The sequence below is a fragment of the Gorilla gorilla genome, chromosome 3 (genome assembly GCF_029281585.2).
Source record: "Gorilla gorilla gorilla isolate KB3781 chromosome 3, NHGRI_mGorGor1-v2.1_pri, whole genome shotgun sequence".
Lineage (NCBI taxonomy): Eukaryota > Metazoa > Chordata > Mammalia > Primates > Hominidae > Gorilla > Gorilla gorilla.
Genome location: NC_073227.2, coordinates 57,060,153 through 57,078,479, shown reverse-complemented (window position 1 = coordinate 57,078,479; position 18,327 = coordinate 57,060,153). Strand labels below are relative to the sequence as shown.

At 37.7% G+C, this 18,327-nt stretch overlaps 1 protein-coding gene across 2 annotated transcripts in view; it reads right to left on the bottom strand.

Moving 5' to 3' along the window:
* Positions 1–1,708: 1,708 nt before the first annotated feature.
* The window catches only part of CWH43 (cell wall biogenesis 43 C-terminal homolog), a 75,591-nt gene continuing 58,972 nt past the window's right edge, over positions 1,709–18,327 (bottom strand). Inside the window, exons 15-16 of one of the 2 annotated variants that reach the window (XM_004038657.4) lie at positions 12,607–12,762; positions 1,709–1,976 (exon numbers count right to left, since the gene is read on the bottom strand). In XM_004038657.4, the coding sequence (XP_004038705.2) occupies positions 1,898–1,976; positions 12,607–12,762 (235 nt within the window). In that variant the 3' untranslated portion in view covers positions 1,709–1,897. The remainder of the gene's footprint in view (positions 1,977–12,606; positions 12,763–18,327) is intronic. The other variant, XM_055385583.2, reaches the window with a different exon arrangement.

Genomic DNA, 18,327 nt, shown 5'->3' with positions numbered 1-18,327 from the left:
ACAGTGAGATTAAGACAAAAGCCCCAGTATTGTTTATAACCCAGACTTGGAGTCACATACCATCGCTTTCACTTTATTCTCTTCATTAGAAGTTAAGTCACTAAATCTAGCCCATAATAAAAGAGAAGTGAGTGAGGTTCCACCTTTTGAAGAAACTGCAGGATCATTCACGGACTCATCTTTAAAACTACTATAGGAATTCAGTGTTTTGCATATGGCAATGTGTTCAGTATATGATATCGTTTGGAGTTTGGATGTGTCCCCAGTCAAATTTCATCTTGAATCGTAGCTCCCATAATCCCCATGTGTCATGAGAGGGACCTGGTGAGATGTAATTGAGTCATGGAGGAGGTCACCCACATGCTGTTCTCATGATAGTGAGTGAATTCTCATGAGATCTGATGGTTTCATAAGGGACTTTTCCCTTTTTGCTCAGCACTTCTCCTTCCTGCCACCATTTGAAGAAGGATGTGTTTGCTTCCCCTTCCACCATGATTGTAAGTGCCCTGAGGCCTCCCCAGCCCTGTGGAACTGTGAGTCAATTAAACCTCTTTCCTTTATAAACGATCCAGTCTTGGGCAAATCTTTATAGCAGCATGAGTACAGACTAGTATGATACAATTTTGTTAAATAGATCTAAGGAATCTCCTTAGATTGTGACATAATACTTTTAGAAACTTTCTTTCTGACAACTTTCATCCCTGCCCCCAAAAGATAAAGCAGCATTCAGTGTCCTTTCCAGTTCTAAGACCTCATGTGCCTCCATGACCTACATTCAAATCATTATCTTCTGTGGAGATGGTGCTGTTGTGTTGAATTCTCCCCTTTGCCTGCCTACTTGATTCTACAGAAGGAAAATCACTTCATGGGACCCCTCTGTGTGTTAAGGTATGCTTGCTGAGAGTCTGGTGGCCTGACTGATGGGAGGCATCAACACAGTGTGCCATGTACAGCCATGAAGTGACATAAGCATGGGGAAAAAGACAGACGACCCCTCACAGTTCAGGGAAGGATGGTGATGGGCTGCTGCTTATGTTAAGTCAGTAATAGTCACATGCACATTATTCTTCTAGTAATTAGATTTAATTTGTTGAACATTTTCCCCAGCTTTGTCCCAAGAAGGGTTTAAAGTGCTTGATTTTCACAAGTAGTCCTTCCAGCTCATCCACAAATCAATGTCCAGCTGGGTGCAGTGACTCAAGCTTGTAATCCCAGCAGTTTGGGAGGCTGGTGGGAGGTTTGCTTGAGCCCTGAAGTTTGAGACCAGTTTGGGAAACATAGTGAAACCTCTTCCCTACAAAAAATTAAACAATTAGCCAGCCATGGTAGCAAGCACCTATAGTCACAGATACTCCAAAGGCTGAGGTGGGAAGATCACCTGAGCCCAAGAGATCAAGGCTGCAGTGAGCATGATCACACCACTGCACTTTGGCCTGGGCAACTGAGAGAGATCCTGTCTCAAAAAAGAAAAAAAATCCTATTTTTAAACCTTAAAGATCAAGGTGGCAGTGAACAGTGATCAAACCACTGTACTTTGCCTTGGCAACTGAGAGAGACTTTGTCTCAAAAAAAGAAAACAAACAAACAAACAAAATTTCCTATTTCTAAGCCTTAAAAAGGTAAGACATTTTTAATTATTTTAACTCCATAGTGAAACTTTCTTATATTACCCCAAATTCTATTTTTTATCAAAATTTAGGGAAAACAATTTAGAGAAATGTTTTTATTAAGCAACATAGTTTACAAATGGAGGTAATTTCCCACTGCATAGATACCATGTTTTTTTTAAGTTGAGGTTCTTCATGTGTATTTTCCCACTTTCATTAATCTCTTCTTTTTATCTTACATACTTTTTTTCTTAGATTTGCCCAGCCAATAACTTCTTGTTTTAAATGTTTCATAAAAAGTATTTGGGAGTATTCATATGAAAATGATGGTTGTTTTCATAATTGTGTCCTTCTTTGTAGGATCCAAATCTAAAAAAATAAAAAATAAATAAAAAGTCATTGGCACGTAAAAAACATTCAGAAAGGTATGTTCTTATGTAAAATTTCAACCATAAAATAAAATAGCAAATGAATAAATAAAAAAGATTCATGCATCTAGGAAAGGCAAACTAAAATTTTAACCCCCAAAGTCCTCTTTCCATGGTTATGGATAATTCCAAAAGCACAACTGTTTAAGAATTATTGGCTAACATTGCTGAAAAATAAGTCCAGATTTTCTCTCTCGTCTTGAGTTTGAATAATATTCTCTTATAGGCAAAGGGGCCATTAAACCTGAAATGCTATTCATGTTACATTTATGCATATAAAAATCTATTTTGGCAGAACTTCTAAATTTTCTACATGTGTTAATGTGCTGCAGATTAACTCTTTACTTTGCACATGAATAACTATTTAATTATACAGCTCTGGTTGATATGATAGAATACAAAAGACACTAGGAAGAAAGCTAAGACTTGCACATAAGAGGCCACTTCCTTCCTTTTCTTCATAAGCAACCATAATATCTAACCTCTATAATGTAAGAGACAGGAGACCTGCTTCCTTTGTCATCTTAAAAGAATAATAACAAGGAATATCAAATTTAACATCACCTTTGATTCTGCTATTTCACATCTAGAGCTAGACCCTAAGGAAGTAATCAAGGTTATGCTCAAATAGATAAGAATTCCTTAGAAGACTTTTTATAATTATAAAATAATAAATATGCAAAAATAACAAAATCGATTAGCTAAATGTTGGTGCATCCATACAATGAAATATTATGCAATGATTAAAACATATTTTAAGAAGAATACTTTATTATGGAATGAAGTTCATAATATACTATTTGGATGAAAGAATCAGATTAACAAATAGAACAAAAACACACATATACACACAGATATACGCACATACATATATGTGTCATACATTTACAAAAGAAGGATAATTGTGTGATGTATAGATATATATAAGAGTCGTGTCAGCAAGATGGCAAAATAGGACTTTCCAGTGCTTGTCCCTGTAGAAACATCCATTTGAACAACTATCCATGCACAAAAATATCTTCACAAGAGCTAAAGATTTCAGATGAGAGATTATAGCACTTGAATGTATTAGAGAAATAAGAAAAGTCTCATTGAGAAGGGTAAGAAGGACAACTTCACATTACTTCTATCACTCCTCCCCCAAGACTAGGTAGCATAGTAAGTAGAGAGATAGATACTCTCTGCATAGGGTAAAATGAGTGAAGTAAGCACCCAACTTTGCCACAGACCCCAGCACCAGGTCCAGGCCAATGAACATTGGCACCAGGCTGGCACCCACAGACCAAGCTTCCAGGCCCACCTAAACACCAGGCCAGCCCCAACAACCCCAGGCCCTAGGCCAGCCCTAGCAAATTCAGGCTCCATCCCCACCCAAGGCTCCAGACTGGCATCAGTGTCGGGCCACCCCCAAAAGCCCCAGATTCCAGGCCAGAACACATGGACCCAGCCTTTATGCCTACCCCAGCTCCAGGCCAGCCCTGTGGTCCCTGACTCCAGTGCCCATGGACCTGGCCTCCAGAGCAATACCCACAGACCCAGGCTCCAAGCCCAACCTGGTGCTAGGCTGGCCCCTATGCAACCAGCTCCAGGCCACCCCTCATAACCCCAGGCACCAGGACAGCATTGCCAGTTCCAGGTTCTAGACTGGCCCTGTGAACCCAGGCTTTAACCCACCCCAGCTCCAGACCAGTCCCTGCAGCCCAGGTAACAGAATCTAGGCCTGCTCCAGCAATTCCAGAGTCTCCCCAGCACTGGGTTTAACATAGGAGGCCTAGGCTCCATGGGCCCAGGTTCCAGATCTATCCCAATGGATCCAGGCACCAGGTTCATTCCAGCACCAGGGTGGCTCCTGCAGACTCAGGCTGAAGGCCTAACCCCACACATCTACCCCAGGAATCAGGTTGGCTCTCATGGACCCAGACTTCAAGTCCAGTCCCTATTGACACAGGCTCCAGGCCCATCCCAATGGACCCCAGCACCAGGCTGGCCCCCATAGACCCAGGCACAAAGCCTATCCACTTGCTGATCCAGGCACCAAGCAAGTTGGCCCAAGAACTCTAGCATAAGTCCACCCATGAGCCCAGCTAGATAGCCCACTGAGAATCTTTGGACCAGCCAACTGGTAAAGGCATTCCCTGCCAAAGCCAATCTGTAAAGACTAGAAGAGATGCCCACTTTTTCAAATGTACAGGTACCAGGGCATGTCCATAAAGATCATAAATAATCAAGGAAACATGATACTACCAAAGGAACAAATAAAGCACAAGTAACTGATGCTAATGAAAAACAGCATAATGAAAAATTCAAAATAATCATCTTGAAGCTAAGTGAGCTACAAGAGAACACAGATAGACAACTAAACAAAATAAGAAAAAAGAGTACATAAACAGAATGAAAAGTTCAATAAAGAGATAGAAATCACAAAAAAGAACCAAACAGAAATTCTAGAGCTAAGGAACATCATAACTAAACTGAAAAATTCAATAAAGAGATTCAACAGCAGACTCAATCAAGCGAAGAATCAGAGAGCTCAAAGTCTGGTCATTCAAAATTACCCAACCAGAGTAATAGAAAAAAGAATGAAAAAGTGAAGATAGCCTACAGAAATTATAGGTCATCATTAAGTAAACCAATATACACCTTATTGGTGTTTCAGAAGAAGCAGAGAAAGAAGGAAAAAGGGAGAGAAAGCTTATTTTAAAAAAAGCAGCTGAACTTTCCAAATTTGGAGAGGAAGATTAACATGCAGATCCATGAAGCCCAAATAACTCCCAAATATATTAAATATAAACAGAGTGCTACCAAGACACATTATAATCAAATTTTTAAAAATCAAAGACAAAAAAGAAAATTTTGTAGGCAACAAGAGAAAAGCAAAGAGAAAAAACATTCAAGGGAACCCCTATAAGACTATCAGTGTGTTTCTCAGTGGAAACCTTGCAGGCCAAAAGAAATTGAGATAATGTATTCAAAGTGCTAAAAGAAAGCAACTGCCTACCAACAATGCTATGTAGTAAGGCTGTCCTTCAGGTACAAGGAAAGGTAAGGACTTTCCCAAAGAGACAAAAGCTGCAGGAGTTCATCATCATTAGACGCACTTTATGAGAAATGCTAATGGGAGTTTTTCAAGTTGAAATGAAAGGACATTAACAATGTGAACACATGTGAAAGTATAAAACTTATTGTAAAGGTAATAATAGAGTCAAATTCAGAAAACATTAATACTTTAATGCTGATGCAGCATCATTTTTAACTCCAGTGTAAAAGTTAAAAGACAAATATTAAAATAACTATATCTACAAAAATTTGTTAATGGGTACATGATATATAAAATACATGAATTATGACATCAATAACATAAAATGTAGTGGGAGGAAAAGCTAAATCTCAGTTTTTATATGCAGCAGACAAAGTTGTTTTCAGCTTAAAATAAATAGTTATGTTTTATGTAAGACTCATAGTATCTACAAATAAAAAACCTATAGTAGATACACAGATGATAAAGAGAAAGCCATCAAAGCATACTGTTACCAAAAAACTCATCAAATCATAAGGGAAAAGAGGAAGAATAGAATGAAGGAACTGTAAAACAGTCAGAAAACAATTCTTTAAATGGCAATACTAAGTCCTTAACTATCAGTAATTACTTTAAATGTAAATGGATTAAATTCTCTAATCAAAAGACAGAGTGAAAAAAATAAGTTATAAGAAATTGCCGCCTATAAAAAAAACTCACTTTAGCTTTAAGGATATACATAGACTGAAAGTGAAGGTTTGGAAAGATATTCCATGCAAATGATAACCAAAAGAGATGAGGGATGGCTCTACTTAGACAAAGTAGACTTTAAGTCAAAAACTATCAGAAGAGACAAAGAAGGTCATTATACTAAAGTGCTCAATTCATCAATATAATATAATAATTATAAATATATGTGCACACACCATCAGAGCACCTAAATATATGAAGAAAATATTAACAGAACTGAAGGGAGAACTAGAAAGCAATACAATAGTAGTAGGGGACTCCAATAACCCACTTCCAACAATGGACAAATCATTCAAATAGAAAATCAACAAGGAAACAGTAGACTTGAACAACACTATAGACCAAATCGACCTAACATACATAGAGAGCATTTCACCCAACAGCAGCAGAGTATACATTCTTTTCAAGTGCAAATGAAAGGAAAATAAATCTTGGGACCCCAAAATCACTAAGCTAGAGGGAAAAGTCAAGCTGGGAACCGCTTAGGGCAAACCTGCCTCCCATTCTATTTGAAGTCATCCCTCTGCTCACTGAGATAAATGCATATCTTACTGCCTCTTTCAGAGAGGCTAATCAGAAACTCAAAAGAATGCAACCATTTGTCTCTTACATATGAACTGAAAGCCTCCTTTCTGCTTTGAGATGTCCTGCCTTTGCTTCCAGTTGTCCTGCCTTCCCGGACTGAACCAATGTTCATCTTACGTATGTTGATTGATGTCTCATGTCTCCCTAAAATATATAAAACCAAGCTGTACTCTGACCACCTTAGGCACATGTCGTCAGGACCTCCTGAGGCTGTGTCACAGGTGTGCATCCTTAACTTTGGCAAAATAAACTTCCTAAATTGACTGAGAACTGTCTCAGATTTTGGGGGTTCACACGTTCATGGAACATTCTCCAGGACAAATCTTATGTTAGGCCACAAAACAAGCCTTAACAAATTCAAGAATACTGAAATCATTTTGAGTAGCCTTTCCAACAACAATAGTTAAATTATAAATTAATAAGAGGAAAATTGGAAAATTCACAAATATGTAGAAATTAAACAACACTTTCCTAAACAGACAATGGATCAAAGAAGAAATCAAAAGGAAAGATTTAAATTATGTTGAGACAAATAAAAATGGAAACACAATGTACCAAAACTTACAAGATGTAGCAAACACGGTTTTAAAAGGGAATTTTGTAGCAATAAACACCTACCTTAAGAAAAAATAAAGACATCAAACAACCTAACTTTATACCTGTGGGAGTAGAAAAAGAACAAAGCCTGAAGTCAACAAAAGGAAGTAAATAATAAATACTAGAGAAAAAATAATGAAATAGATGATAGAAAAATAAAAAAATATAAAACTAAGAGTTGGTTTTTTGAAAAGATAAAATGGATAAAGTGTTAGCTAGACTTACTAAGAAAAAAAGAGAGAAAATCAAATTAATAAAATTATAAATCAGTGTGGAGATGTTACAACTGATACCACAGAAACACAAATAATCATAAGTGACTACTATGAGCAATAATATGCCAAAAAATTGGATAGCCTAAAAGAAAGAAATGGACCAGTTCATAGTAACAAACAATCTACCAAGACTGACTCATGAAGAAATTCAAAATCTGAACAGTTCAATAATGCATAAGGAAATGGAACTGGTAATCAAAAACCTCCTCAGAAGCAAGAAGCCCAGACCCAATTGCCTCACTGGTGAATTCTACAAAACATCTAAAGAAAAATTAGGTTGACCATAGTGGCTCAAGCCTGTAATCCCAGCACCTTGGGAGGCCAAGGCAGGCGGATCACCTGAGGTCAGGAGTTCAAGACCAGCCTGGCCAACATGGCGAAACCCTATCTCTACCAAAAGTACAAAAATTAGCTGGGTGTGGTGGTAGGCGCCTATAATCCCAGCTACTCAGGAGGCTGAGGCAGGAGAATTGCTTCAACCTGGGAGGTGGAAGTTGCAGTAAGCTGAGATAGTGCCATTGCATTCCAGCATGGGTGACAAGAGTGAGACTCTATCTCAAAAAAAAAAAATGAAAGAAAAATTAATGCCCATCCTTCTCAAACTCTTTCATAATTGAAGAGGAGGGAACACCTTCAAATTCAGTTTATGAGGCCATTATTAGCCTGATACCAAAGCCAGACAAGGATGCTACAAGAAAATGATAAGCCAATATCCCTAATGAACACACATGTAGAAAATCCTTAACAAAATACCAGCAAACTGAACTCAACAGTACCTTAAAAGGATCATACACCCTGATCAAGGGGGATTTATCCTTGGGATGCAAGGATAGTTAAATATATGCAAATCAATAAATATGATACAATGTATTAACAGGGTAAAAGACAAAAATCATATGATCATCTCAATAGATGCAGAAAAAGCATCTGAAAAATTCAACATCTTTTCATGATAAAAACTCTCAACAAATTAGGCATAGCAGAAATAGACCTCATCATAACAAAGGCCATATATGACAACCCACAGCTAACATCATACTCAGTGATTAAAAGTTGAAAGCTTTTTCTCTGGGATCAGGATCAAGAAAAGGATGCCCACTCTCAGCACTTCTATTCAACACAGTACTGAAAGTCCTAGCTAGAGCAATTAAGCAAGTAAAAGGAATAAAATACATCTAAATTGGAAAGGAAAAAGTTAAATTGTCCCTATTTGCAGGTGACATGATTTTATATATATATATATATATATATATATATATATATATATATCCCTAAAAACTCCACTGAAAAAAACTGAAAAACTGTTAGAATTAATAAATTCAGTAAATTTGCAGGATACAAAAGTGGCATACAAAAATCAGTAGTATTTCTATGTACTACCAATGAACTATCTGGAAAAGAAATCAAGAAAACAATCCCATTTACAATAGCATCAAAAAATACTTAGGAATAAATTTAACCAAGGAGGTGAAACACCTGTACACTGAAAACCACAAAATAATGATGAAAGAAATTGAAGACCACAAATTAATGGAAACATATCTGGTGTTCATGAATTGGAATAATCAATATTGTTAAAATATTCATACTACCAAAAGCAATCTGCAGATTCAATGTAATCCTTACCAAATTCCAGTGACATTTTTCACAGGAATAGAAAAATCAACCCTAAAATTTGTATAAGACCATAAAACACCTCAAGCAGCCTAAGCAATCACGAGCAAAAAGAGCAAAGCTGGAGGCATCACGCTACCAGATTCCAAAATACACTACAAACCTGTAGTAATTAAAACAGTATGGTACTGGCATAAAAACAATATATAGATCAATAGAACAGAATAGAGAGCCTAGAAATAAATCCACACATTTACAGTCAATTGATCTTTGACAAAGGTACCCCAAACACACAATGGGGAAAGGACAACCTTTTCAATAAGCCCAATAAGCAATGTTGGGGTAACTGGGTATCCACATGCAGAAGACTGAAACTGGACTCTTACCTCATACCATATACAAAAATCAACTCAAAATAGATTAAAGATTTTTGGGCTTGAAACTGTGAAACTACTAGAAGAAAACATCAAGAAAAATCTTCAACATTGGTCTGGGCAATGATTTTTTAAATATGATCCCTAAAGCACAGGAAACAATAGCAAAAATAGACAAATGGGATTCTATCGAACTAACAAGCTTCTATATAGCAAAGAAAACAATCAACAGACTGAAGAGACAACCTATGGGATGAGAGAATATATTTACAAACTATATAGGTTGAGTATTCTTTATCCAAAATCACTGGGACAAGAAGTATTTCAGATTTTGGATTCATTTTTGGAATATTTGCATTATAGTTACTGTTTGAGCATCCCAAATCCAAAAGTACAAAATCTGAAATGCCCCAAGCATTTCCTTAGAGCACTGTGTCAGTGCTCAAAAAGTTTTGAATTTTGGAGCATTTCAGATTTTGGATTTTTTTACTTGAGATGTTCAACCTATATATGATAAACGGCTAATATCTAAAACATATAGGGAACTCAAAAAACTTAATAGCAAGAAAGCAAACTGATTTTTTTAAATGAGCAAAGGACATGAAAAATATTTCTCAAAAGAAGACATCCAAGTGGCCAGCTAGTATGTGAAGAAATGCTCATCACTAATCAAAGAAATACAAATTAAAAGTGCAATGAGACATTACCTCACACTTGTTAAAATGGCTAGTACCAAAAAGGCAAAAGATAGCAAATGCTGGCAGGAGATGTACAGCAAAAGGAACCCTTGTTCACTGTTGTGGGAATGTAAATTAGTATAGCCATATTATGGAAAACATTACCAAAGTTCCTTTAAAAATTAAAAATAGAACTACCATATGATCCAGCAATCCCACTTCTTGGTATATATCCAAAGGAAAGAAATTAATGTTGAAGAAATATCTGTACTCCCACATTCACTGCAGCATTTTTCACTATAGCCAAGAAATATAATTAACCTAAGTGTCCATTGACAGATGAATGGATAAAGAAAATGCAGCTATACACAAACATACATATGTATGGAATAGTATTCAGCCTGAAAAGAGGAAATCGTGTCATTTGCAACAACATGGATGAACCTAGAGGACATCATGTTAAGTGAAGTAATCCAGGCACAGAAAGGTAAATACTTCATGATCTCATTTACATGTAGAATCTGAAAAAATTGAACTCGTGGAAGCAAAGAGTAGAATGGTGCTTGCCAGGGGCTGGGGGAGATGAGGGTTGAGAAGATGTTGGTGAAATGATACAAAGTTTCAATTAGACAGGATGAAAAATTTCTGGAGATCTATTTTAAAGCATTGTGACTATAGTTAATAATAATGTATTGTATATTTGAAAATTGCTAAGGTGTGATTAATATTACTTGTATATTTGAAAATTGCTTAAATATTCTCATCACAGTTTTAAAATTAAGGCATGCCTTCTATTTATGCCTTTACTATTTTCATAATTAAACTGAGTGGGAAAGCAAATCTAGCTCCCTTCACAGTTGGTTTGGATCAATCTGCAGTTGTGGTTAGCCAAAAATATTTTATTTGGATTTCTCCGCACTCCTGCTATATGAAGAATAATGACACAAGAAAATCCTTTTCTCTTCTCTGATTTTTTAGCTTCCATTTAAGAAACCATCTCAATCAGCAAAAGGAGGGAATCCTTCTATTTTACTTCTACCATTACTACTGCAAATACTAATGTTGCTATTGCAGCTACTGTTAAACAATAAGCACTCACTATGCACTATTCTAAGAACTTTTTGTGCCATTCATACCTCACATAGCCTTAGGAAGTAGCCACTACTATTTTTCCCATTTTTAGATGAGGCACTTGAGGCTCAGAGAGGTTAAGCAACTGGCCCACAGTTACCAAGCTGTTCACTGGCGAGAGTGAGGATTTGAACCAGACAGATGACCCCCAAGGCCCGCGGTTTCCTAGTCACATTACACTTACACAGGGCAAGATAAATACAGGAATTGGAACAAATCTAGACTTGGTGATAACTCTCCTCATATTCATCACCTACACTTTGGTACAATTTTTTCTTGTTGTAAGGAGGGACAAAGAAGAAAAAGAGAGTGGAGAAATTTCTTTTTTCCCCCAAAAAAATGAGAAATGTTTATTAGCTGGTAAAAGTGGTAGAAATGTCAAATAATAATAATGTATACGATATGTTCTGTGTTTGGCTTTATGTAGAAGTTTCCTCTCATTATCCAGTCATGCGGGAGAAAAGAGCACATACTCCAACTCATATGTTTTGCTGCAAATAGATTTCTCTTTTAAAAACAAAACAAGGCCGGGCACGGTGGCTCACACCTGTAATCCCAGCCCTTTGGGAGGCAGAGGCAGGTGGATCACCTGAGGTCAGGCTTTTGAGACCAGCCTGACCAATATGGTGAAACCCTGTCTCTACTAAAAATACAAGAATTAGCCAGGCATCAGGGCGTGCACCTGTAGTCCCAGCTACTCAGGAGGCTGAGACAGGAGAATTGCTTTAACCCAGGAGGCAGAGGTTGCAGTGAGCTGAGATCGTGCCACTGCACTCCAGCCTGGGTGACAGAGCAAGACTCCATCTCAAAAAAAAATTGTATTTCACATGGTAATGAATTTTTCACATGTGATGTAAATGAATTATCCATCATCCACAGTCTCAATCCTAACTGCACATTAGAATAACCTGGAAATAATTTTTTAAATTCCACAGCCCAGATACCACCCCAGGAGGTCCTGATAAATTGGTCTGGGGTGGGGCCCAGGCAGTGGTATTTTTTAAAAGCTGTCCAGGTGACTCTAATGTGCAGCCAGAGCTGAGAATACCAGCAACCCAACAATGCTAACAGGCTTTCTCCCCACTTATTAGTTCCATCACTCACTAGCCATGTGACCCCAGTGAAGTTACTTCATGTTCTTAAGCTTGAGCTTCCTCATCTATTAAAAGGGGATAATAAGAGGACCAACCAATAAGGATTAATCGAGACAACACAGAAAGCACCTATAACAGGGTCTGGGACATAGGAGCGTTCAAATACTAGCTATCGTGGAGGTGACAGTGATGATGATGGTGATGATGTTCATGATGATAATGATGATGATGATGCTGTGAACTTTTTTAACCTAAGGTTACAACATATTTCTTGATTCCAGAAAGCAAGCACCGTAACTTCAACCCAAACCAGATTTTATCATCTTTGTCACAGTCTCCCTTACCTGGAATAAACCTCTAGGACAAAATATAATTTCTAGCTCATTTTGAGGTAATATGTAGGTTCCATAGAGGGATGCAGTAGCTCATAACTGGAACTACAGCATAAAGGAACTCACCTGGGATTAAAATGAATTTTCTCAGGAACTTCTCTGTGGTCTATGACCACTTTCTGGTTGTCTCTATAATTAGTGGGGTCATCAGGGATCCTAAATTTTGCCATCTGAATTTCTGAATCACTCAGTTCAGCATGGGAGATTCTTGCATAACCCAACCTGTAGCAGAAACAGAAATGGTTTGTAAAGGTTTTATTATTGTATAGAAATCTAACGAGATCCAAGTGATACCACCTTTGTTATTAAACCAGTTTCCCACTTCTAACTCTACTCTGTATATCACAACTGGAATTAACTTAAATTGTTAATCTAAATATTGGCAAAATATTGCTTTTATGATATAAATGAATAAAGAATATGTACATAGATTTAATTAAGTAACTATTCTTAGCAACCTTACTTTACTTTTTTTATACTAATGAATATTCTAGCCATACAAATTGCCTCCCACACAATCATGTTTTGAGTTAATAACAGGAATTCTTCAGAATGACAGGGGTGTTCACCTTCTTTCTTACCTTTAAAAATCCATATGCCACATGCATATTTTCAGCCTACTTTCAAGTCTGAAATCAAAGATTTTATATATCTGAAAAAATTCCATATCCCTTTTGGCTTAGAGCTTTCAATTCCTGGGGAAATTCAACGCACTTTGTAGACATTATGCAAACAGTTCTTATTTGAGAAGCTCGTGGAAAACACGGGGAACCATGAACAACAAAGAATTCATTTTATTTTATTACATTGTGCTCTTCCAGAAAAAAAGACTTAGGTCAGCTTCAGTCATTCATTTATTCAATGAAGCACATATGTATATATATGGAGTGCCTACTACATGCAGGCACTGTTCTGGGGGTTGGGGAATAAGTCGTGAATAAAATGAAGTCCTTGCCCTCATGGAACTTTCATTCTAGTAGGGAAGGATGCATTAAACACATATGTATGTTTACAATCAGTCAGGTAGTGATAGATGAGTAAGCACTGGGGTGAATGCAGTGTAAGAAGGACAGGCAGTGATGAGTAGGAGAGGTTGCTATATTATGGTGGATGGTCAGGGCATACCTCTGCAATAAAGTGACACTACAGCAAAAAATTCAATGAAGGGAGGGATCAAGCCATACAGATACTGGAGGAATGGTGTTTAGGGAAGGGGAACCACAAATGCAAAGGTCCTGAGGTGGAAATATGCTTGGTGTTTTGCGGGCCAACTCCACCATGACCGGAGTGAAGTGCATAAGAGGGAACATGCAAAGCCTTCCTCACAGGCCACTAGGAAGACCTCATTTTGTTGTTGTTGTTGCTGTTGTTGTTGTTGTTGTTGTTGTTGTTGCTGCTGTTGTTGTTGTTGTTGTTGTTGTTGCTGCTGCTGTTTTTTTTTTTTTAGAGTGAGATAAGAATCCATCAGAGGGGTTTGAAGCAGAGGTCTGTGACAGCTACCAGGTAGAGAATCACCTTCAGGGAAAGGGTCAAAGCAGGGAGACAAGTTATGAGGCCACTGCAATAACTTAGGTAAAAGATGATGGGGGCTTGGACCTGAGCAGCAGGAGAAGAGAAGCCCTTAAAACAAAGCCTATGCCTGTAACTCCATGCAAAATAGAAACAGAAACCCAGAGCAGGACCAGCAGAAGCAGCAAGTCTGCCCACTGGGAAAGGTAAGCAGAGCTGTGACTGAACATCAGATGTGACTCTGAGCTGTCAGACAGCTTAATGCATTGTCTGGGCTCAAGTCCTAAATCTGTGCACTTCCGTGTAATTCTAGGTCACTGTCTTTAGCAAATCTAGGTTACTTATTCCCAAATCTCTAAGATCAAAGTTCTGACCCATTTAACAGACACTGCCTTCAAAAATACACCAAAAGCCTTGAAACTGAAGAATCTGACAATCCAAATCTTCCATTAAAACAGAGGATCTCCCATTGTTGTCCAATAAGTATTTATTAAGCACCTAATACCTACTACATGTAGGGCATTGAATTTGGTGATTGAGATGAAAGCTTACAAAATTAGTTTTGTGGACAGAAACTGAAAAACCCTAGTTCCTAACTTCATTAATATGGGAATTTTTAAAATTACCTTCCTGTTTTGTGTTCCCCCCAAAATTCATTTGTTGAAGCTCTAACCCCCAGTGTGGCCATATTTGGAGACATATCTTCTAAGGAAATAATTAAGGTTAAATGAGGTCATAAGTGCAGGGGGGGCCTGATCCTAAAGGATTAATGGCTTTATAAGAAGAGACACCAGAGAGCTCACTCTCTCTCTGCAGGCACAACCCAAGGAAAGGCCATGTGGGCACATGGCAAGAAGGCAGTTATCGGCAACCGAAGGGGACAGTCCTAACCAGACACCAACCCTGCTGGCACCTTAATCTTGGTCTTAGAATCTACAGAACTGCAAGAAAATTAATTTCTGTTGTTTAGACCACCAAGTCTATGGTATTTTGTTATGTCACAGAGTATTAAATTCATACATAAATAAATATATATTTCTATATGATATCATATTTTATATATATACTTTATATATACATATGTGTGTATATATATACAGAGTTTATATATACACAGAGTGTATATATATATATACATACACACAGAGTGTATATATATATATACACACACACAGAGTGTATATATATATATACACACACACAGAGTGTATATATATATATACACACACACAGAGTGTATATATATATATACACACACACAGAGTGTATATATATATATATACACACAGAGTGTATATATATATATATATATATATATATATAAAAACTCTGCCATCCCGTTCTCCTAAGGAGAGGTAATAAAGGTTTCAGAGCCCAACAATGAGCTATTATGGGCACCAGTTACTATAAATACCACTGTTCCTTGGTTCCCAACATTTTTTAAAACTTGAAATTAAACCTATTTCAGCCTATATGAAAAGTCGTTTTCTAGAATTTCCGATATCTCATTTAAACAATTGCTTTAACAAATATTTAAACAGAAACAGTGTTTTCAATCTTAGATATAAAATACTTTACAAAACTCACCTTTCAGCACCTTCTCTCCTACCGTAACACTTTGGAAACACCAAATTATAGTCAAGCTATCTGTTCCACAGCTATTTGGGCATGTGATGCTCCTTTTAGAGTTTCTGAGTTAGTGGTGTAAACCGAAACAATCTTAGCATCTCAAGGGCCTCCTTGGCCCACCTCAGTAAGCATATGGCTCCATGGAGTTGTCCAAGAACCAGTAAGGTCACTATTTTACTTAATAATGTCCAAAGTGCTTGCTAAGGATCCCTAGATCCTTACAAGATCTGTTCTCTTCCCTGCCTGCCCACACACTCTCTCCTTCCCTCCTTGGCCGCCCCTCACCCCACTCCACCCAACCCTCTCCAGCCCCACTAGCCTCACTTTTCCTCAAACATATGCAGCACTCCTGCACTGGGGCTTTTGCACTAGCTCAGCCCTCTACCAGGAGGTATCTTCTGCCAGGTGGCCAAATGGCTCCCTCCTTCCAATCTTGGCTGAAATGTCATCTTCTTAGTAAGACCTACCCAGCTCCCTACTTACAATTGCACCCCACCTCCATATTCTGGAAGCTCCTTCCCCTGCTTAGTTTTTCCCACCACTCTCATCATCTTCTAAAATAGATCATCCTGCAATTATTTATCATGATTTTTGTCCATCCTCCCTCCACCAGTATAGAGATCCTTCTCTGTTTTGTTTACAGCTTTATCCCTATTGCCTGGCATCCATTCTGCTAGATCAATACTTGTTGAATGGCAAATGGAGTCTAGAGCAAGAGAAACTAACAATTTGCTTTCACTGGACTGTAACTCATAACCAAACAAGCCATATCCCCACTGGGAGAGGAGTTGAATCCATGATTCTATATCATCCCAGAAAGCAACCATTTTCTCTCATAAATGTAGGCCACAGATCTTAGAAGATAAGGTTACTTAAAGAGTGATCCATTAACGTCGGCCCCTATCTTCAGGCAGGCAATGCCAAGATGCCTTTGGGTGATGAACTGCTCTATATGGAGAAAAGACTAAGGATCAGGGAAGTCTGTCCTAGGAGCCCACACCAGGGCTCCCCACATTGTCCCCAAGATGGCAGTTAGAGGGCTCAGGTCAAATACCTCCAGACAGATTCGTCCTAACAGGAGAACCCTTGGTTTCAGGGAAGGTCTCCAGCATGTTCCCTCTGTGGAAGAACTTTGTATGTAGAGGAACCTGTGAATCAACTCACTGTGTACATCATCTACCACCACCTGCCATACTCACATCACTTCTCTCACTCTACTCCAGCGACACTGGCCTCCTTGCTCTTACCCCGCAACATCCAGCATCCTCCTCTCAAACTTTCCCCGCCTCCCCTGCCTGAAGTGCTCTTCCTCAGGGTATGCACAGGTGGGGTCCCTCCTTCCACCTGAGGTGCTGCCAAGATTTCACTCCATCATACCTCACCCACTCTTTATAACCTACCACAGCCACCCCCACACACCCTGCCTTCTCACCTGGATTTATTATTTTTCTTTCATCATGCATATCTCCACCTGTCATAGCTCGTCATTTCTTATCTGCTTATTTTATGTCTCCTTCCACTGCAATGTAAGTTCTACAACAGTCAAGGATTTTGTTTTTTTCCTATTATATTCCCACTCCTGAGAACAACACCCAGTACATAAAGAGGATTTAGTAAACACTTGTTGGATAAATGAATGAATGAATGAATGAATGGTTAGTCCCTCTTTTTTGGCATTAAACTATTCCTTGCTTTATTGATACAAATACTGCCTTCAAAACTGATTTATACAGTTACATATTTGAATTTTAAAATCTCTGCTGTATTATTTTGGATCACATATGTATGTATACAGTCATGTGTCACTTAACAACAAGAATGCATTCTAAGAAAGGTGGATTGTGCACATGTACCCTAAAACTTACAGTATAATAATAATAAATAAATAAATAAACAAACAAATAGAAAAGAAGTTGAGAGTAGAATAGTGGTTACCAGCAATGGGGGAGAACAGGGAGAAGGGAGAGATGGGGAGATGTTAGTCAATGGGTACAATGTTACAGTTAGGAGGAATAAGTTCTTATATTCTATTCACAGTAGGTTACAACAATGTACTATATATTTCAAATAGAAAAGAGGATTTTGAATGTTCTTACAACAAAGAAATGATAAATGTTTAAGGTAATTGATATGCAAATTATAATGATTTGATCAGTATACACACAAGTATTGGAATACCACATTGTACCCCCCCAATAAATGTGTACAATTATTATGTGTCGATTTAAAAAATAAAAATATATTTAATAAAAAAAAAGAAAGAAATGTGTCATAAGGCGATTTCGTCATTGTGTGGACATCATAGTGCATACTTATACAAGCCTGGATGGTATAGCCTACTACACACCTAAGCTGTATGGTATGGCCTATTGCTCCTAGGCTACAAACCTGTACTGCATGTAACTGTACTGAATATTGTAGACAACTGTAACACCATGGTAAGTATTCGTGTATCTAAACATAGAAAAGGTACAATAAAAGTATGATATTATAATCTTATCAACTACCATTGTAGATGTGGTCTGTTATTGAACAAAAATATCATTAAGCAGCACATGACTCTATGTATCCAAATATGTATTATCCAAGTATATCATACACACACATACGCATGTATATGATATACTCGGGTAATATTTTTATGTGGAA